Source organism: Archocentrus centrarchus, unplaced genomic scaffold (genome assembly GCF_007364275.1).
Source record: "Archocentrus centrarchus isolate MPI-CPG fArcCen1 unplaced genomic scaffold, fArcCen1 scaffold_50_ctg1, whole genome shotgun sequence".
Classification (NCBI taxonomy): Eukaryota; Metazoa; Chordata; class Actinopteri; order Cichliformes; family Cichlidae; genus Archocentrus; species Archocentrus centrarchus.
Genome location: NW_022060273.1, coordinates 798,889 through 819,719, shown reverse-complemented (window position 1 = coordinate 819,719; position 20,831 = coordinate 798,889). Strand labels below are relative to the sequence as shown.

The 20,831-nt window shown below is 39.7% G+C and overlaps 2 protein-coding genes across 8 annotated transcripts in view; one reads left to right on the top strand and one right to left on the bottom strand.

Annotated features, from left to right (window-relative positions):
- Positions 1-20,831, top strand: part of birc6 (baculoviral IAP repeat containing 6) — a 141,051-nt gene that overhangs the window by 75,113 nt on the left and 45,107 nt on the right. For all 4 annotated transcript variants that reach the window (XM_030725245.1, XM_030725247.1, XM_030725246.1 and 1 more), the window contains exons 61-64: positions 110-440; positions 931-1,148; positions 3,333-3,497; positions 4,128-4,299. In XM_030725245.1, coding sequence (XP_030581105.1) covers positions 110-440; positions 931-1,148; positions 3,333-3,497; positions 4,128-4,299 — 886 coding nt within the window. The remainder of the gene's footprint in view (positions 1-109; positions 441-930; positions 1,149-3,332; positions 3,498-4,127; positions 4,300-20,831) is intronic.
- On the bottom strand, positions 15,874-19,573 carry LOC115777358 (uncharacterized). Of its 4 annotated transcripts, none has more exons than XM_030725248.1 (7): positions 19,367-19,573; positions 18,213-18,306; positions 17,782-18,091; positions 17,387-17,445; positions 17,045-17,178; positions 16,733-16,869; positions 15,874-16,480 (listed from the first exon to the last, which is right to left on the bottom strand). In XM_030725248.1, exons 2-7 carry the CDS (start codon positions 18,218-18,220, stop codon positions 16,109-16,111), a joined length of 1,020 nt encoding a protein of 339 aa, XP_030581108.1. In that variant the 5' UTR covers positions 18,221-18,306; positions 19,367-19,573; the 3' UTR covers positions 15,874-16,108. The 4 variants fall into 4 exon arrangements, with proteins under 4 accessions (XP_030581108.1, XP_030581111.1, XP_030581110.1 ...); XM_030725251.1 differs by lacking the exon at positions 19,367-19,573 and adding an exon at positions 18,430-18,474 and having other exon boundaries at positions 17,782-18,114; XM_030725250.1 differs by lacking the exon at positions 19,367-19,573 and having other exon boundaries at positions 17,782-18,114; positions 18,213-19,199.

Sequence of the window (20,831 nt, the reverse complement as noted above, 5' to 3'; positions counted from 1 at the left end):
TTCTTGCTCCCTTTTGAAAATTGAGAACATTGTATGTTGTGTGCAGTCAGCATTGTCTTGTACTTCACACATTTGCTGAGCCTGTACTCTTCGGGATGGTTGTTCACAGGTCAGCGCCCCCGTGGTGCCCTCCAGCACACAGGAGAAGCCTAAGGACAGCGACCAGTTTGAGTGGGTGACCATCGAGCAGTCGGGCGAGCTGGTGTACGAGGCGCCAGAGTCTATCGCAACTGAGCCACCGCCCATCAATAAACAGCAGTCCCAGTCATCGTCATCGTCATCTTCAGTGCAGACCATGTCGCCCATCCCCGCCCACTCGCTGGCAGCTTTTGGCCTCTTCCTGCGCCTGCCAGGGTATGCAGAGGTGCTGCTAAAGGAGAGGAAGCATGCCCAGTGTCTGCTGCGCCTGGTGCTGGGTGTCACAGACGACGGAGAGGGCAGTAAGTCTGAAAACACTTCACAGCTGCTGAGACTAAACTGGGATAAGGGGCGTGACTTTTTTTTTTTTTTTCTGGCTTTGGAAGTATAGAATGGAAGAAAAAGTTTGCGCACTGCTGAGCTATAAAGTCAAAGAGCCTTTGCAGACAGTCATTTCCTCCTGTGTGTGTCCCCAGTTAAGGAACACTAATACACATGTATGGTTGTTCTGCATGCAGAGAGATTTGTAAAGGGGTGCAGCACAAGTTGAAAGAGGGTTACCTCTTTATGTCCTTGAGGACACATCAAAATATATTAAAATTTACACTACAGGAGTTACATGGCCAATCGTGTCGTAGACCACAGAGGGGTTGGATCATGATGCATCTTATAGCCATTTACAGTTTAGTGCTGTTCACTTGTGATCCCATCATCTAAGACACATTTAAAACAACAAATGAAAGCAGTATCAAAGCCTCCTGATTTTGAATGTCTGCTTTAACATCTTCTTAGGTCACATACTGCAGTCTCCATCAGCCAACGTGCTGCCCACGCTGCCGTTCCACGTCCTGCGAGCGCTGTTCAGCAGCACCCCTCTGACCACAGACGATGGTGTTCTGCTGCGTCGCATGGCTCTGGAAATCGGTGCCATCCACCTCATTCTGGCCTGTCTGTCAGCTCTCAGCCATCATGCCCCTCGCAACCCCAATGCCAGTACCAGTGTCTCTGAGGTATGACCCACAACACACACACACACACACAGTTTTATTTGTAACCATCAGTTGTCTCTGACAAAACATTTAGACTCTTTAAGGCTGGGGCTAATAACGGGTTCCTGTCATCTGTGTTACATTGTGTGTACATCTTTCACCAGCCTGAGATGACTTAAAAAAAGGGAGACACAGTGATGTCCAGCTCCCTTCTCATTTTCTCACTTCTCTCAGACAACTGCAGCTTATAGCCACAGGCTACTCTCACTCTGCCTGACTGTTTTGCTGTCAGCAGTGATGGAGAACCTGAGGATAAAAATGATTACTGACTCTCCTGGCTCCTTTACTTGAGGCTTCTTTAGTGTATCTTTCCTGGCAAATTGCTTAATTGTTATATGTAAATGATAAGTCTCTCCACAAACACAGTTGTGGAGAAAACCACAGAGACATGTGGTTTGTATGACTGACACCTTCAGGGTGGAGCAGCTCATCATCATCATCTTGATTTAAGTGACTTTTAAACTCCCATCGACTGTCCTGACTCTCTGAGCATCCTCAACATCACCTGAAGAAGTGCACACTATAAGGAAGTTTAGCTCTTGAAACACAAATAAAATGAAATGAAATTTACATACCATTCTACCAGAAGCATAACATCAGTGAATAGCAATAAAAAGGGCTTTGTGATAATCAGAAGGTAAATGTAACCTGGAGAAAGCCTGGTTTGTGCTTGAGTGGATTACTTGCAGCTTGGTAAATGGATACTGTTACTCTGTGGGGATCTGGGATCACAGTGTACTGTGATCTTTGGTGTAGGCCCAGCAGTTGAACCAGTCTCTCAGGTGCAGAGAAAAGAATTTGTCTGTGGGTGAAAAGCTCGCAGTGCAGCTAGTTCTAAAAATAATGTTTTGTAGATGTTGTTTAAAGCCCTGGTGGTTTCCACTTGGTCTTTGATAAAGCTGTTAAAGGGGTGACCAACACATTTTAAATGGGAGATGGCAAGAGGGTGGAGTGAGGCGCATTCAGGTGGAACAGCCTTGTACATCTTTCCTGACTGAAGAAACCACATTTTTTTTTCCACCTAAAGGGGCTTTCCCAGACAGAAGTAGGCTGTGATTATGCCTGTATCAAAAGTACCAAGCTAAAGCATATAGCTTTAGGTCCTTTAGAATATCCCATAAATGACTCCTTACTAAGCTAAAAACATTGCTGATAATAAATTTATACTGTCAAATAGAATATTAGAGCCAATAAAATGCAATACAGGTTTTCAAGTATTAAAAGCAATGCTTGTATTTAATTTGTCCAATTATTTTTGAGCCTAAAAAAGAGAGATGACTGTAATAAATAAATCTGAAAGTCTGCATGTCAATTACATGCTGTTTGATTTTAAAATCCACTGTGGGGGTGTACAGAGGCAAAATTACAAAAATTGTCACTATCCAAATACTTATGACTGCACGTTGAAAATGCTGCGCATAGCTATTTATAAGAGAGAGAAACAAACCCCAGAACTAAAATTACAAGAAAAATACCAATTCTTTAATTTGATCCTTTTAAGTATAGTAAGTCTGCTTTGTTGAGCAGCAATCACTGCATGAGTTTTTAGAGCTGACCTTTGTTTTCTGGGTTACTTGACTGCAGGGTGTTGTGTCTGGGTTCCTGAAGCAGGCCTGCCTTTTTTTTTTTTTTTTTTCTGGTGATGCACGCAGTCTGATGCCCGCGTGTTCCCCACCACCCCACTTTCCACTGTGCTGGGATTACCACACCAGTGAACGGCTCAAAGCCAAAGACAGATCACTCTGGCAGAGGTTTTCTTGATCTCCCCAGTCTGTATGCTGGGATGGGAGCACAGGTGTGAGATATGAGAGACACATGTGTCCCACAAAACACTCACTCTTGACTTCAGGGACAGTGGCACCTTTCATGTGTTGGTTCCTTTGATTTACCCCTGAATTCATGTTTGACTCCATGTGACCATCAGAACAGTTTCATAGCAGCCTTCTGTGCAGGACAGAACAGGCTTTGACCTCCTTGAAGACACAGTTGACACTTTTTACACTTGAAGTCCAGATGTTTTTAAAGAGCAGCAGCTGAATTTCATTAATAGTTGCTAAAGGGAATGACAAATACAAGAGGTATGTTTGAATGGAAGTGTGTAAACCTCTGTTTATTGAAGTTGCTCTTGTGTGTGTCTGTCGGCAGCCGCAGATGTCCAGTTGTCACGGTGCGGGGACCAGTGAGGAGCAGCAGCTGTACTGGGCTAAAGGAACTGGTTTTGGTACTGGATCAACAGCTTCAGGCTGGGACGTAGAGCAGGCCCTGACCAAACAACGACTAGAGGAAGAGCACGTCACTTGTCTACTCCAGGTAACTACCAATCAGCATCATTATGCAACATGGGACAACAGAGGAACCCATTCGATTCGTAGTGGTCTCTGTCACTTTGTTGTTTCTTCCTTTTTTGCCTTATATATAGTTAGAATGGTGCGCTAATATTGTAGCAACATGCACAATGAAATTAAAAGTGAATTGAAGTGGATGCTCATATTAAACAGACTGGTCAGACTCCAAGGGGTAGATGGTGAGAAGAAAGCCGGTTTAAATGAAGGGCAGGGAGCTGAAATGGCTTGTTTCAGACAAAGGATAAAAAGGGGCCTCACCAAAGCCCAGCTGAAGATGAGTCAGGATTATTTTGAACTGTGAATCATGCAAAGCAACCCTGTCAAGCAATGTTTAATTTATTTTGACTTTGTTTACTTGTGCCATATTCTAGCAAGACACAATCTCCCAACAGAAATGTTAGTGTAGTATATTTGATTCCCAGAGGCTTTTTTCTCATACAGGAAGGTGTAGTCACACAGGAAGACAGAGGGATCAAAAACAGGGATCCTCATAGTCTGGCCCTTATCCAAAGCAGGTCACATGAAGCGTTGTCTTTATAAAGGAAAAGTTTTATTAAGAGCCTTTTTTCCTGTCTACATTTTTTTTCTTCACTAGGTCTTGGCAAGCTACATCAACCCAGCAGGCTCAAGCAGCTGCCACATTGCCGATGCCTCTTCCACAGCCAGCAGAACCCACAACAGCTCAGCCCTGCCAGCAGTGCTGCTGGAGCTGCTGAGCCAGTCCTGCCTCATCCCCGCCATGTCCTCCTACCTACGCAACGACTCAGGTAGGCCCCGTGAATTTGCAAGTATAAAGTATGACAAACAGAAGGATGTAGGCTTTGCGACATACAACAAGACTATCAGCCTGTAGCCATCTGGACTATAGGGCTTACCTTAGGTACCACTGGTTGTAATACTTTGAAACTATGTATTTCAGCACAACAGGGTGATCACAGTGCACTGAGAAAAATAGTTTGTACTGCAAAACGTAAGATGGCTCAACGGTCAGACTGAAGTGCACAGCAGAGGTGTTGAGAAAATGTCAAAGCTGTGGCTGACGAGTTGACACTCTGTGCAGCATCCTTCTGTTGGTCAGAGAGAGCCGACCCTAAGTCATCACTTTTTTTGAACACCAAGATGGGGATAATTCAAGATCAGCTTGAGGCTTCACTTAAGACTTCATTAGCCAACCCCCACAGACCTTTAAATGTGCAGTCTGTGGACTGACATGTATCTTATCTGAAATGTAATTACACATTGCAGTCATGTACAGTGTAACAGCTATGACTGGGCTGCTTGAGAGTAACATGCTTTTTTCATATATTGATTAACACAAGAATAACTCCTCTGTCAATCAAAATGTAGTAGGCTGTAGTTGTATCTAACTTGCTCACTATGCAAATGCAGCAGTCAGTGTCCTTCTAATGTAGACTTCATTTTTTCTCTCTAACAGTACGTGTATAGAAATCGGTCTTCTCTTTTTTCTTCTCCACATCCAACACGAACAGCTCAGTTTCAGTTGTGACGGCGAAAAAATCTGACCCATCAGATGACCGCATTTAAACATATCAGTTTATCATTTACACATGTGATTCATTTTGATTTCCTGTACTTAGACACATCATTAATGCTGGGTAGGTTGTTTGACCAGTTTTAAAAACCAGAGAGAAGTTTAACTGATTGCTGTCGATCTGAGAAGCAGAGAACAGAGAAGCGGTCGGCTGCTTAGAACTATTCAAACTGTGTGCTCCGTGGAGATAAAGCTGGATGCTCTCCCCCTCTCTGTCTGACATACACACTGTGACTTCTCCACTTCTCTGGCCTGCAGCTGTCCCTCAGACTCAGGCTGCCAGCTTCACTGTGCCTAATGTTATTTAGCTCCTCTATTCAATTTTTCTTTCCTCTTCAGACCAACTCCCAGAAATATAATACACATTTACAGTGATATATACGTGATTGTCAGGGAGAAGCTGTTTATCCTTTTTTTTGGTGGCTATTTAAGAAACAAATAACCACCTCGGTGGGAAAACGGCACATAGGTAATGTAGTGTAATTAAATTTTATTTGTATCAACCGATTCACAGCAACAGTTTCTGAAGGGGTTTTATATTGTAAAGCAAAGAGAACCCCAATGACCAGGTGCAAAGAGGAGCAACAGTGACATGTGAACACATGAGGAGTGAAAACATTGGGAAGTGCTCAGTGCATCACCAGCAAACTGAGCCTATTGCAGCATAACTAAGCAATGCTTCGGGGTCAGGTAATCCAGTCTTAACTATAAGCTTCATCAAAAAGGAAAGTTTGAAGCCTAATCTTATAAGTAATGTCACTATAACCCTGTGAGAAAGTGGTGACACTGTGTGTCGGTGTGTAAACTGAAAGGTGAAGCTTTGAGACATTTATGAAGGTTTCTCATTAAACCCCGTTAATTACCATGGTAACAGCAGGCACACACCCATGGTGCTGTTTCCTGCTTTATGTTGTTCCTTTGTTTAGCCAAATAATTTAACACCGCTGATATTTGCCTGAATTTTCCTGTTGTCTTTGGGTTCTGGCTTCTGATGTGAAGTGCTGCCAGCCAGCAGCCTTTGATACTGAGATAATGGGTTTGGATGACTCCAGTCTTTGATCTCAATGATAACTGCGCGCTAGAGTTACTGTAGCGTGGCCTTCATCGAGTTCAGAATTACTGGGGAGGCTGTCTTTGTGTGTGTTGTGTATGTAGGCTGTGTGGTGGAGATGATGGATTTGTTTTAAATGAAACAGCAGATGGAGCTGCAGATTCTCAAGCTGAAGCTCGGTTGTGTATGTTTTAGCACTAAATCAGCCCCAGTGGTATAAGTTGAATGACTCCAGTCTTGTCATACACCATCCACTTATAATTTTGTTTCCACACCCAACCAATTCTTCATTTTGATTTGTCCTTCTCATGTCTTTGTTTTCTTCCAATTAATGTTTAGTAAGTAAAATGTTTGCTTTTTGCCCACAGGGGAATATACTACTAAAATACCACTATATATACTTGTATGTGTACATCAGTTTGGTTTCAGTAAGAGCCCATTGCCTTTGGACTACAATGTGAAGACTGTTTTGGTGGGTATAATTGATGTGGTGCGGCTGGAAGCAGGTATACTCTGTGCAGGCTTCTGCACAAAGCCTTATTTTCTCAGTCTGTGTTTTCAGTCAGGCTTCTGTGTGAGCAATAACCAGCAGAGCTGTCATACACAGTGGGTTGCAGCGCAGTTAAGGTTAGGTCATCCCACTGCTTATATCCTGTGTCACCTTGTCTGGGGACTCGCAGGTTATTAGTGCTTGAATGACCCTTTATAGTCTGGCTGCAGTCGCGCTTCATATGTCTCTGCACTTGACATCAGTTTTCACACTTAAACCAGCAAGTATGAGAAAAGTAACAATCTGCTGTTGTTGGTGAACTCTGCTGTTGCTCCCTTTCCTCTTCCAGAGCACTTTTCAACCACTCCATGTTGAGCCACATGATGTTGGGTCTGTACACAAACACACTGGCATAATTTGCTTACCTCTGAGTAGGCTCTGCCTATGCAAATACCTGTGCAAACAGGCTCAGAGTACTGTAAAGTGAGCTTTATGCTATGCTCATTTTTTTAAATGAACTAGCACTTACAACGTGAATGTATGCATGATCCTGAAATATCCCTGGAAATTTTAGGTCTGATTAGCTAACAGAAGCTAAAGTGATACAGTATGAGGTGCTTTATGGCTGTGTTCAAGTACAGGCCATAAAGCACTGATTTCATACAGTTACAGACATGAGAATTTTAGCATCAGTGTTTCTACCCAGAGTCGGTTACAGCTGAGTGTATGCCACCTCTTTGTGCCTAACACTGCTGGCTGTTTCAGTTTGCAGGAATATCTAAGTGTGCATGCTGGTTTGTGCTAATGTGCCCCTGGTCTCATAATTAAATAACAGCTGATAAAAAGCATTGTGAGTGTGTAATTACTCCTCATTATCTGGTAAATGCCTTTGACACACACGCACGCACACACACACACTCTTTATGATGTGCTTCAACAGAGCACGGGTGGCTGTGGATCAGGAGGTAGAGCAGGTCATCTACTAATTGGAAGGTTGGTGGTTCGGTCCGTGGCTGCTCCAGTCTGCATGCCAAAGTATCCTTGGGCAAGACACTGAACCCCAAGTTGCTCCCGATGCGTTCTTTGGAGTCTGATTGTGTGCACAATTCTTAGCTAGAAAACACTTAGATGTAGCAACAACTGCTTGTATGAATGTGTGTGTGTGAATGAGTGGACCAACATAAAGCTCATGTACAGTAGAAAAACATTATATAAGGTCCAGTCCATTTACAGATTTTCCTTTAAAAACTAATGTTAATACCCAGTTTAATGGCACAGTATAATGTCATGTGTTAAGCAGACCTTGAATAGAGCTAATTGAAAACACGGTGAGTTGAGCCAAATGGAAGCTCGGAGCTTTTAGACCACCTACTGTATGAAAGCCAGGTACCCAGGAGGGTCCAAGCCATGAATGTCAACCAGAGCTGCCTGTAATGAACCACTGTGAGACCTGAGAGCCTCTCTGCTTCTCTCAAGATATTATCTCTGCTCTGTTTATTGCTCTGCAAGAAACAGAATGAGTTGTGTTTCTGATGTAGGTTCTGCTTATTCAAGTCTCTCTGTGGAGGATGGCACATCTAAGAGTGACAGTCAACATATTCTTCTTGCTTTTAAGCATCCATGCGTTGAAAAAACTTTGTGGCCTCACACAGATTTGTGATTTCTTTCCCAAACACCTGATGTGGACCTTGTTAACCTGCATGACATTCGTGCCTGTATGGATTTGATTATGTATCTCTCGCTCATGTTTCAAGGTAGGCTTAGTTAGCATGGATTATCTAGCCTGGGGACCCTTACTAGATGCATGCTTTGAGCAGGATTTGAACCCTGACCAGTTGTTCCAAAGATGGTACTGTTGCTGCTACACTATCCAGCTGCTTTTTATGTGTATTATATGTGTAATATGAACATTTTTTAGTCTTTCAAACATGCAGAGTTGATTAAAATAGTCAATTTTTTTATTTTCAGTTTTTTAATTTTTTTTTTTTTTACCAATTTTTGAAGTTTGGAAGATAAACATTCATTTATCTGATGTGTCAACTTAAATGACAACTTCTTATTTATTGGCTGAATCTTTTGAAATTTGCCCCAAGCATCCAAATCTGCACAAAATTCTGCAGATGAATTTCAGATTTTTCACTTTTTTTTTCTTTTTTCTTTTCCTTTCTTTTTAATGAAGTTTTTCTTTTCTTTTTTTTTTCCTGCAAGATATGCTGTAGACTGATCTCAAACTTCAATCGCTCCTCCTCCCTTATTTTCTTGGCCAATTCTTCTGAAACTTAGTATGAGCATTTATTAGGAAAAGGTCTACAAAATGTTCCATACAGATTTTCAGTTTTTTTTTACGTTTTATTTATTTTCTTATTTATTTTTTAAACAAATTTTCCACCTTTATAATAAATAAAAAACTGAGTATCAGATCAGTGATGGTTGACCACAGCCAAATCACTTTCTGTTCCAATATGTCAAGTAAAACATTTGACAGCGAAGCTCTATAGGCCAGCAGGTCTCTTATTCTCATTACCAGTGGTGGTTCATGAGGGTGGTGCGTTACAGCAAATTTGAATCAGATTAAAGCTCCATTAATATGTTTATATATATATATATATATATATATATATATATATATATATATATATATATATATATATATATATATATATATATATATATATATATATTTAATATGTGCTATTGGCCACCTCCCACATGAATAATAACAAAAAAATCACATTGTACAGCTTTTTAGTGAAATCTTGATCATATTTTTTAGCCATTCTACAGTGTCCATTAAGGCAGTAAGCTCATTAAATTTTTCTTCATTCCACTCCTAGCCTCTTGTATGTTAACATGGCCTCTTTTTAAATGGTGGCTGCAATGGAAATTTCACTGAACGTTCAGTGACAATAAAGCAATCTTAATCTTAATCTCTTTCAAGTCCGAGCTCCCTAAGGGACAACGGGCACTGAACAGACCGGTTTCCTTTTCACTCTCCCAAATATCAAGGTAGCAGTTATACCGGGCACTTTCACACACATTGAGTTTCCAACTGCACCATCCTTCAACCATTTTAACCATCTTGGCTGTTTTTGTTTTGCTGTCAGAAAACACTCATCCTCCTGGCATCCAAACATATACTTACTGTGGATGGCATTACTTTGGCCTCCAGTAACACTGTGAGGAATCTTGGAATCATTTTTGACCAGGATATGTCCTTCAACACCAGGGATGTTCCTGCAAAATAAATTGTTAGTCGTTTAGATGAGAAAAAAGATTAGAATAGTCAACTAGTCTAAAAGATAGAAAACCTTTAAAACTGAGCACACTTAGTACAAAGTTAAACATTGGCCAAACAAATATTTTGTGTATTTTTTTAAGAGCTGTATGAAACTGATAAGCTTGGTCCTCATTACGCAAATCATGTTTTAAATGTCACTGAAATATGCGCCACTTTGCACTGTGTGTACTGTTGCAGACAGTGTGAAATTGGAACTGTATAGAGTTTAGCTAACCTTAACAGTGCTAGCAGCAGTAGCCTTGGCTTCTTCGGTGCTAGGATTAACATCTCGATGTAGAATATGGTTACATTTGGCCTTGGTTCCTTGGTTATATTCTTGTTTATTTTGACAAGACTGATATACATCCACTGTTGTCTCAGGGTGGTGCATGTGATACCACATTAGCTACAGGCCAATGGCAGCCATTGGTAACTTTTTATGAAATTTGAGTACTACTGTTCATTTTGTTCCTTTAAGAAATTAAGCAAACCATGTCGTGCTTTTTTCAACTGAAAAACTTCCAAGCAGCAGATAATGCTGCTCTTTTCCTCATCCTTCATCTGTCTTTACTGTTTTTGAATGTAGCAACAGAGCTGCTGCCAGCTGTTAAGACACAGTTATGATACCTGACTAGCAAACATTAGCCAGCATGCCCTTCAGTGGTGTAATTCTATAAATGTGCAGTTATTAGTGTTAGAAACATTTTATTTTTTACAAATTATTGTTTACCATTATGCATGTACTGTCACAGCAGTATTTAAAAAATGTATATCATGCTTAAAATTTAAAAACAGGTATACGAACACTTTGGGTATACCACTCAGCACTAAAAGTGAAGCAGAATAACTCAGAAATGGTTGTTGTCATCTAGCTTTGTCATGATCCTGTGGTAGACACTTCCTGCACAGCCCTAAATACCAAGCTAAGAGCACAATCAGTTTATGGTCTAAAATTGTCAATGTCTAGCGTGAAACTTCACAAACAAGAGTTCATTTATCATCCTCATGCACAAAATAAAAGTGGGAGGATATTGCCGTCATACCGTCAGTCTGTCCATCTGTCCGTCCAGTCGTCCTTTCCATGAAGTTTTACCTTTCTGGTCTATAGACCCAAAAACCACAAGGAGTTGAGTCATGAAATTTGCCATTTGTGTTGTCTTTATACTTCAGAGGTCTTGCATGATATTCATATTCCTGGATGTTTAGTGCCCGTTGTATACTTGGTCTGTATTTATCTGATGTGGAGAGTACAACATGGATGATTTTAGGCTGCTAATGTTATAATATATGCTAATAATATGCAGCCTCTGTTTCATGCATGATTTCATACCTTATTATTTCATTAGCCTAATCATGTGATTGGCTATACCTACTTGACCATTATTGACTGAAATGGATAAAAGGGGAATTCCCCATATCTAGCAACTGACCTAGGTGACTGAACAGCTGACATTAGCTAGATGGTGAGAAACTAGGGAATCCCAGATTTCTAGGTGAAGAGCCAGTCTGTCTGTAGTAACATCAGTTCTAGGCTGCAGCCTAATTGATTAGCCTGTGATACCAACATCTGATTGGCTGAGCACTGTCTAACATGTTGGTGAGAGATGACTCATGGTTCCTAAATAGTACAGACTATGACTCCTCATTGCACAATATTAAAGCCATACCTGCTGCTCAGCAATATTGCTCAAATGTAAAGAACACGGTTGCATCATGTTTTTTACATGGCTCCCTTATGATAGTGATGTTATACATAATGCATTGATATCAGCAGATTATGTAGTATGGGAGCATTATTTACTACTATTCCTGCACACACGAGTATAATATGATGTGAATACCTTTTTGGTATGCATTATATCTGGCTTATTGTTATAGATTACATAAATAGAAAGACATTAGGTAATATACACCCTTGTACAAGAGGGCAGTATATACTTTCTCAAATTTGTTTACCATGGAAATGTTTTTTTTTTTCTTGGATGTGGTTACCAAAAAGTATTTGTAAAAATATTAAACCTAATTGAAGAAAATCAATCTCTTACAGTATGCTTAAAATTGTTTTTATTTAATGACTACTGTTAGTATTGAAAACATACTTTTGCTTGAATATGTATTTCATCTCTGCTAACTCAGGAGTGACAAAGTAATTGGATAAACATTTAGGACAAGACCTCCAAATTAGGGTGAATTAGTTTGGCAGAAGGTAGTGAGATGGCTGCTGAAGGGTTTTCTATTATTAAATCCCCATCAGTGATTTTTTTTTTTCTGTTTTCTTTTAAGAAAACCTATACGTTTAGCATCCATGACAGTCCAGTACAAACCAAGTTATGTTCTTCTGCATTTACTGTTTTAAGGCTCTAAGTCTGATCACAATGACAACCATGGCTACATGCACTGCATGCTACGCCTAGGTCAGGGGTGTCAAATTCATTTCACGTTGCTGGCCACATACAACCCAGTTTGATCTTAATTTATTCATTCAACTACACATTTAATCCCTGAGATTTTAATGGTATGATAAAGAAATGTTGCTGTATTAAATGAAAGAAATCTGTCAGCAGGATTTTTTTGGGCTTAAGTTGTAAGAAACTAATGTGAGAGACTGCAGAAGTTCTGGAAGCTCATTGCCCCGACTGTCCTGTAATTATAAAACAGAAGGTTTTTATTATTCACAACAATTGTTTTGCTTTTCTAACTTAACCCCCTCACCCCCACCCCCTTCCCTCAAAAGAAAAAAACTGCAAACATCAAAGGTAGATGGTGGGGGAAAAAAAAGGAACTATTGTCATTTAATTGCTTTTCTATTATTTAATTGCTTTGATGTAGTATGAATTAGAGACTTGAACGACTAGGCGTACCAGTCAGTTAGCATAATTAAGATTTTAATGGATACCCAGTGCCGTAAATGTTTGTCCTAAATGGTACACAGCCATCTGCCTCCAGACAGAGCTGCAGCCCTGTCATCATTATAGAAAAAATGCCACAACTCTGTTAATCTTTGCCTGATATATTTATTAAGTCTAATATCGTTAGTTATTTTTATAGTTTTACAAAGTAACCTGGAGCGCACGTCTGGAGAAACACCGTCATTTCCTTCTGTGCATTTCTGGTTACTTCCCCCCCCCCAAGTTTGTAAAGGGGAGGAGGGGAAAAAGTCCCAGCATTTTATGTTTCTGTCAGCTGGCACTGCATGTAAAACACCGGGACACGACTGAAAGGTAACTGATACTCGCAATGCACCTGCACAGGTGTAAACGCCAGCAGCAACATCAGCCATTTACGTAAGTTACGTCATAGCTTTCCAAAGACCCAGCGCTGAAGTCTGAATTAGGCGTAAGCTGGAGCAGGAGGCTGGAGGAGAGGGAGGTCTGGGCTTTACTGCTCAGGCTGCGGCCCCGTGACCTGGCCCCAGATAAGTGGAAGAAAATGGATGGATGTTTGTATTGTATTGTTTTATTATCATTTTAGAATTTGACTTTTGTTGAGATACGTGCCCTTTGGAATTGTAGAACGAGCATCGTTCATTATACGCGGCACAACGCTCACATTTTTCAATGATGCATGAACATTATTTACACTTACGCGTTTTCATATATTTAACATCAGTTTATTTTAAGTTTTTTTTTCTTCATTGTCTGTTTGGAGTTTAAAGTGCAGTGTTCATAATGTGTGATGCACAGTGCCACACAGTTAAGCAGCATTTAAAGTGCGTTTCATTATTGAAGAACATGATTAATGGTTTCAGATGCCTTTGTTTAGATTATTTCTGACATTGTCCATTAACAGACCTAAAATGTAACTTGATATCCGAGTGTTTCTTGGTTTTAGACTTGTTGACTAGTATACTTTTTCTTCCTTGTTTAGTCGACTAAGAAATTAGTCACCAGGAACATCCCTAATATGAATGTGGAAAAAGCTGTTAAAAATACAGTTAAAAGTTCAGCGGGCCAGATTGGAGTCTTTGCCAGGCTGATTCTGGCCCCTCGGCTTTATGTTTGACACCCCTGGCCTACATGGTGTGCGCAAGAATCAAAGTTGTGTGTGAAACCCTAAACAGTTCTCTCACTCACTGTTTGCTATCTTGGCTGTGTAACAAAGGTGAGGGAAAGTAGACAGATTTCCAGCCAAGTGGGGGAGAGTGATGTCATACTAGCTGGCTAACAGATTATCAGTGACTTGTTATGAGTAAGTGTTAAATTGACGTAAATAGAGAGAACTAAATCATTAGCCAATGTTTTGATCATCATCTCTAGTAAATGCACTTTGTCATGTTTAAATGAAGAAACAACCACTTGTAACAGCAGGGCTGTGCGAAGTTTTACCCATTTGACCACCACTTTCCACCCATTTTCACCCATGGTCAGGATATCTTTACTTTTGTATAAAGGGAGGAAACTATGATGGATTGTTCATCCGTATGTTTGTGGTTAGGTTAGCAAAAACCTCCGGAAATTGTTTCCCCATTACAAAGTGAGACAAAGTTATAGAGGACCCATACACCAGAGAACCACTGGGCTTCACAATTTATACTACTTGGGACTGTAGTTAACACTGCCATAGGGGTGTGAGAGAGAGATTTTAAGTTTCCTTTATTAGTCATTGTACACAATGAGGTTACGTTCCAGAACGCCATCCAAGAAAAGACAAATCTAACAAACAGGGGATCAGAGGTGCTGCCGTTTAAAAAAAGATGGAAACAATAGGGAACACAATGGGGTAAGTCCACCCCATTAAGCCCACCTTGAAAGCAGAAATCGAACACTAGATGGGCTTCGATTCATAGCAACATCAAAATCACCCATAGAGAAATAAATCCACTCCAATTGGAGCCTCATTTCTCTTAATTGCCCTGAGTACCTGTTATTTGCCCCTAATACTTATTTTCCCCACAAGCCTTTACCTCTCCATGCTGACACTCCCCACCTCAGTACTCCCCATTTATCATCAGTGTCTTGGGATACATTAATGTTAGCCACTGTCGTCTGGTACTCCATCACTGCAAGCCAAGCCATTAGTGAGAAGTAGTACTTTTGAATGTCGCCACAATATTAATGTGTCTTAATTAAAGGAAGAATTTCTCACACTTTTTGTGGGACAGTTAAGTGGATTCCAGACCTGATTTTTTTTTGTGTGTGTGTGTGTGTGTGTGTGTGTGTGTGTGTGTGTGTGTGTGTGTGTGTGTGTGTGTGTGTGTGTGTTCCTTCCACCTTGCTGCTCAATTCCAGTTTTGGTCTGTCGAAAGCAGATATGATTTAATGTTAAAATATGCTGCATCAGGTGGGAGTTAATGGCTGTTTTGGTCCTTCATTCGTGTTGATTGCACATTAGCATGATGTTGGAGAGTAATCTCAGTGTGACTGGCATGTTGGAGGGTGGTTGGTAATGATTCATCAGAGACCGTGTGGCACAGAAAGCAGTCCCTTGATTGCTGGGCAGCTCATGCACAGTAAAATGGGCAGTGTTAATGCAACACTAAAAGAGTCAATTTTAACACTGAGCCAGTGAACATATGGTCCCGCCCTGTACAGTGTTAAAATTACACTGAGCTCAGTGTTACATTTTCAGAGTTGATTTTACTCTGATTAGAGTTAAATTTAGCTATAGAGTAAAATTTAATCAGCACTCACATTGTTAATATACTTTTACTCTATGACATAAATAACACTCACAGTGTTATTTAAATATGACACTGCTACTTTAAGTGTTATTCTAAATCAACTCCTACAATTTTTTCTTAACAAGTGTAAGATCTATTTAACTGTTAATTAAATTTAACTCTAAACAGTGTTAATGTGTAACCAATTCAGTCAGTGTCAAAAAAATTTACACAATTATATACTGTTTTTATAAACCTATTGTTAATATTTCTTACGACATACAGCCAAAGATATTTGTAGCACAAAAAGAACCCATCTTCTTTGTCTTATTAATTTATTAAGTTCAGTACAAAAATAAAATGCACTTAAAGGCTTCTCTGCATTTTCAGTTTGATTAGAAAGAAAAAACTTTTCTAAGACAATGTGAATTTACTGGAACATCTTTATCCATTTATCTAAGAAATACATATTTTTTGAAGAACTTGACATTAGTGCCATTTTTAACAAACGACAAATATCAATTGGTCAGTGACAAAGTTAAAAGCACCCATTTTCTTAAGGTCACATAAAATTTTACACAAAAGCTTTTCAAATTAGATCTTTAGATTACCAGTGACCAATTAGGAATATGTTGTTGCCGATGAAATTCTGTAGCCCCAGTTGAAAGTAATTTTGTGTTTGACATGGAGAGAGAGAGTGTTCACTACAAAGTTCTGAAGCAATTTCAGCACCTTCCTTTAACTCTCCAAGTTCCAAGACGTACATGTTGTGGAGCATTTGATTATAAACAGTTCCAAATACGAAGTGAAAAATTTCATCAAAAGCTCCAAGTGAGCTGGCTGACTTGCATGGTACGACCTGCTTGTCCAGAACAATGAAGAACTCATGAATGGTGCTCCTCTTTGTCCCAACAGCAAGTGGGTAGGGCTGCGTAGTGGAGTTCATGGCATCAGCATGTTCCTGGACACTTGTTCCACTCTAAGTATGAAAAAAAGGAAAAATAAGTGGGATTTAAAATTTCTGTCAAAAACTGCCAGAAGCTTTCCCTGTCAAAGTTCAAATCAACACCTAACCAACACTCTCTGCCCCCAAATAGAAGAATACATAGCAATAAAAGGAATGAAATTGGTTCCATATAATTTTAAAACAGAATCCATTTCATATATGAAAAGAATCATAGCAAAAGAGGAGAAAGGGAACAGGTAATAGTTGTTGCAAAAATTAACATACATTACAAACCTTCTGGAAGACCACATGGTGCTCCTCATCCTGGGATGGAGAAACCTTCCCACGTCTTTTGTAACCCTGACAGGAAGGAGGAATCAGGTGGAACAGGAGAATGATGGAAGCAAGATCACTGTCCCAGCCTGTGAGAACAGAAATAACACAGAACATGAAAATAAAGAAAAAAAATTAGAAGGCTATTCCTTTAAAGCCGAAACATAAAGAAATCCAATAGAAAATTCAATTAAATAAAAAATTCTTTACAATTCCTCCAGCTACTATTAATACTTAGGTTTAAGTCCTACAGAATAAAACTACCAGAGGTAAGGGTCTCATCCAGTTCCTCCTCACTTGAAGCTCCTTCAGCACAGTAGATCACTTCTTCAAGGTCGGTTGAGGTAGGGAGAGTCTTGCTCTGCTGGATCACTTTATGCTTGAAAACAGTCGGCCACCTAAAGTAAAAGGCATTCTATTAATTGAGCACAGAAAATAAGACAAGAAGTACAACACTCATCAAAAATAATAAAAAACACATTGAAAATAATCACTGCAAACCATACACTACCATGTTGAAAAATTATGTAAAATAAAAACAAATGTATTCCAATATAAAACGAATGTTTGCAGTTTATGGGGAAAAAAAAAAACGTTGGCACTAACCTCTCCAAAAACCTGGTAGCTACATCTTCTCCAAATTCCAGAATGAAGTCTTGATCAATCTAAACATATGGAAAAAGAGCTTATTGCAATATAACACAAAGCCAATTCATCTCCAGGCCTTTATTTCAGGGGCAGGTTTGTTTAAAGAGGTTATTAATTTAAAAAACAAAGATCTTACTGGATTGTGTGATCAACTCATGATCAGAAACTAACTTCTTTGATTTAATTTTTTTGACCAAACCTACTTAGGTAAAGCATCAAAAGTAAAGTGTGGAGTTTGCCCAAAATGAGATGTATAGCTATTTTAGAAGGTTTTCATTTTAGAGAACAAGTCAATTCACTTATGAACACACAATTGTACATCAACAGGCTATTTGTGTAAAATGCTGAATTACCAAGCCTCTGACATCTCTGAAGCGAGGAAATTCAGTCAAGACGCTGGATGATCTGTTTTCGTCCAGGACCATCTTGCAACGGTAATCAAACATCATCTTCATTTTGTTCCTGATGGCGGCCTCATCAGAAGAGTATTTCATGAAGGAATTAGCTTCCTTATATGGCTCTTCTCTTAGGGTCACCTCAGGGTTAAATGAAGCATCTCCTCTGGCTGTTGGTCCACACCCAGTCAGCTGACATGATGATCTTCTCCCCTCTGATAAGGTGCTCTTCCTCTGGATGGTTTTAAGCCTCCATGCTAAGTAGCCACTTTAACCATAATAGAAATCTTCCTTTAAAATAGGTTAACAGGCTATTTTATTAGAAAGGCAGCATTTGGGTCAAAAGATAAAGAATTTAAAACAACTTGGATATTGGATTTAATACTTACATATCCATTTTTGGAATAAGGATCACGCAGGTTTGGGAACTTTTCAATCATGCCTTGAGCATACATCTCTCTCACATGTTGTGGTGGTGCTGTCCTAAAGGAGCAAATTAAATTAGGGCTGCAACTTTAGTAATTAAGTATTCTATCGATAATTCCATTGATTACTGAAGTAATTGGATAAGAATTACAGTTCATCTGCATATTTTAACTTCCGTACAGCAGTTTTTCCCTGTGTGAAACAAACAGGGTGGATGAAGCAGCTACAAAGTTGTCTTTTCTTCACTTGCTGATCAGGTGGTTGATGGAGGACTTCCAGCTGCTTCCCAGTAAACGTTTAATAGTGGGTGGTTCGGGGGGGGGGGGGCTTCTTTTGGATGCTAGAAAAACGTCTCCTTTTGCTCCACCTGAGCTCACGTCTCAGTAAGGGCTCCGCCTCTTTAGGTGTGTATGAAGCAAGCAGCAATAATAGCAGCGATCTAGCCGGTGTGGAGTCCGCGGGGTGTGCTCCTGTCTGCTAAATGCTGTGACAGCAGAATTCTGAAAGTAAACCGATTTTCTCAGCCCAGTGCAAGGGCGTCTCAGCGCCTGGCGATCAACGACTAAAACACTGTTTTGACTCAAGAATTACTTTAAACAAACCACAAACGTAGTTGATCATTTGATATTCATCTGAGGACGATTTCATGTTCGTTGATAGTAACAAGCATAACTTTAATAGAATACCATTAAAAAGTAGAAATAGCTGAGATTTAATTAACACCGACGATACATTTCATGCTGTTTCAGAGGAACCGCAGCTCCCGCAGAAGGAGTTTCCCCCGAGGCAAATTGAAAACATAACCCGGGGGAGCTCGAGGCAGGTGTCTGAAGTCAATTCCCAAAATCAGCCCTGAAGTATATTTTATAGGTTCCTATCAACGTTTGGAAGCGTAGTGACCCGTTAATGCAATTTTATGTCTAAAATGCCATCTTTATTTAATGCTAAATATAGGATAACATTTTGAAGGTTTAAGCTAGCTAAACAACTCCTCAAACATCTGTCACGTGAAAAGCATATTTTTTTCTGTCTGAAGAACCATGTTATTTTAATATGCTGCTTTGAGTGTAACGACAGTGAAAATTCAGGAAAAAAATGAAAAATTGAGGAAACTTACCGAGACTTTTCCAGCAAGGCGGAGAAGTTGAAAATGGCGCCGATAAAATTCTCTTCGGTCTGGCACAAAGTGCAAGGGGGCGGAGCTTTTCAGAGTACTTTTTTACACTCAGTTTGGAGAATTTTCATTAACACTGCATTATAGTGTTTTAGTAACTCTAACCGAGTGCATTTCCTTTAACACTTGACAAGTTACACTGTAAAGAGTTATTTTTAAAAAACCTGTTTTAACTCTGAATATTTACACCAACACTGCAGAACATAAGGAGGCATTTTACACCCACTGGTGTTGAACTGACTCTTATAGAGTTTACATGTTCTGACACTGCTTATTTGACACTCAGGATTTTACTGTGTGTGTGCTTATAGTACACACATCAGATATCTGTCTGTGTGAATAGTGTTCACACAGACCTCAGAGTGCGTCCACTCATTTATTTTAACGTGGTTTTTTCACAGAAGGGTACGATAAAGAACAGAATCCTTTTAACTGAAGTGCTTGACCTTGTGCATAGAAAATCTTTTGTTCTATATACAAACCTGTGTACACTCACTCCAAGTATTTCCCACATCACAAGGTGTATTACTAGCATCAGTACAAGGTGAAAGCTAAACACACCACGGCACCACCTTCATTCATTAGCACGATGTCTCTGTGGATTTGCAGTTTATTGCCGCTCACCCGTGGAATTGTAGATTCTATTACCACATGCTTCCCTCCTTGCAGTTAGAAATGGCTCGATGCACACTTTGAAATGGATCATGGCAAAATGGAGAGGTGAGATGCCATCACCAGTGATCACTGTTGTAATTAGAGAAGCTATAGTGCACGGCTTCTACCTGGGTTACAGTCCCAGAGGTGCATGCCAGATTACATTTCTAGCACACATTGATGATTTGTATTGCATCTGTTTCTGAGTACTGTTTTCATCCTTTTCACAAAAAGGTATATACCCTACACTTAATATGCATCCTTCCACGCACACCCTTTCACACAGATAATGCTGGAAGCTGTTCTCATTGATATCCTCGGATGTTTATTGTTCAAATGTCCCCTATTGCACAGTACATCTAGACGCTATTCAGATATTTATCAAAAGCTTTTTAATACAGGAAAAGAATTGCTGACAATCAACATGAACAAATAAATAAAGAGAATCCTTCATCCCCTCCCCACCCCATATACCTTTCCCACCCACTCAGGCTTCAAAATGTGAACAGAGATTAAGAAAAAGAAAATAAAGGATAGACTGCATTTCATATGGAAATTAACTACATTTTTTAATTACAAGTTGATTCCAGTCTCTAATGTCTTGCAGCTGTGACAGACCTGTTTACTATCAAAAATAGTTTCGCGCTTAGATTTTCTTCTTCTTCGAAGAAGCACTTTTAGAACAGTATAGTATGAATTTGTAGCATGTTTTATCTTAAACACGTGAAGTGGCAGGTCTGTCTGAATCACATTG

Bases quoted from the DNA above. Each gene is read 5' to 3' on its own strand.
- LOC115777358 (XM_030725248.1), bottom strand. The intron at 17,179-17,386 runs GTTAGTGCCAAC...CTTTTACTTTAG, and splicing joins GCTACCAGGTTTTTGGAGAG to GTGGCCGACTGTTTTCAAGC. The intron at 16,481-16,732 runs GTATGTTAATTT...TTTCATACTTAG, and splicing joins TCTTCCAGAAGGTTTGTAAT to AGTGGAACAAGTGTCCAGGA.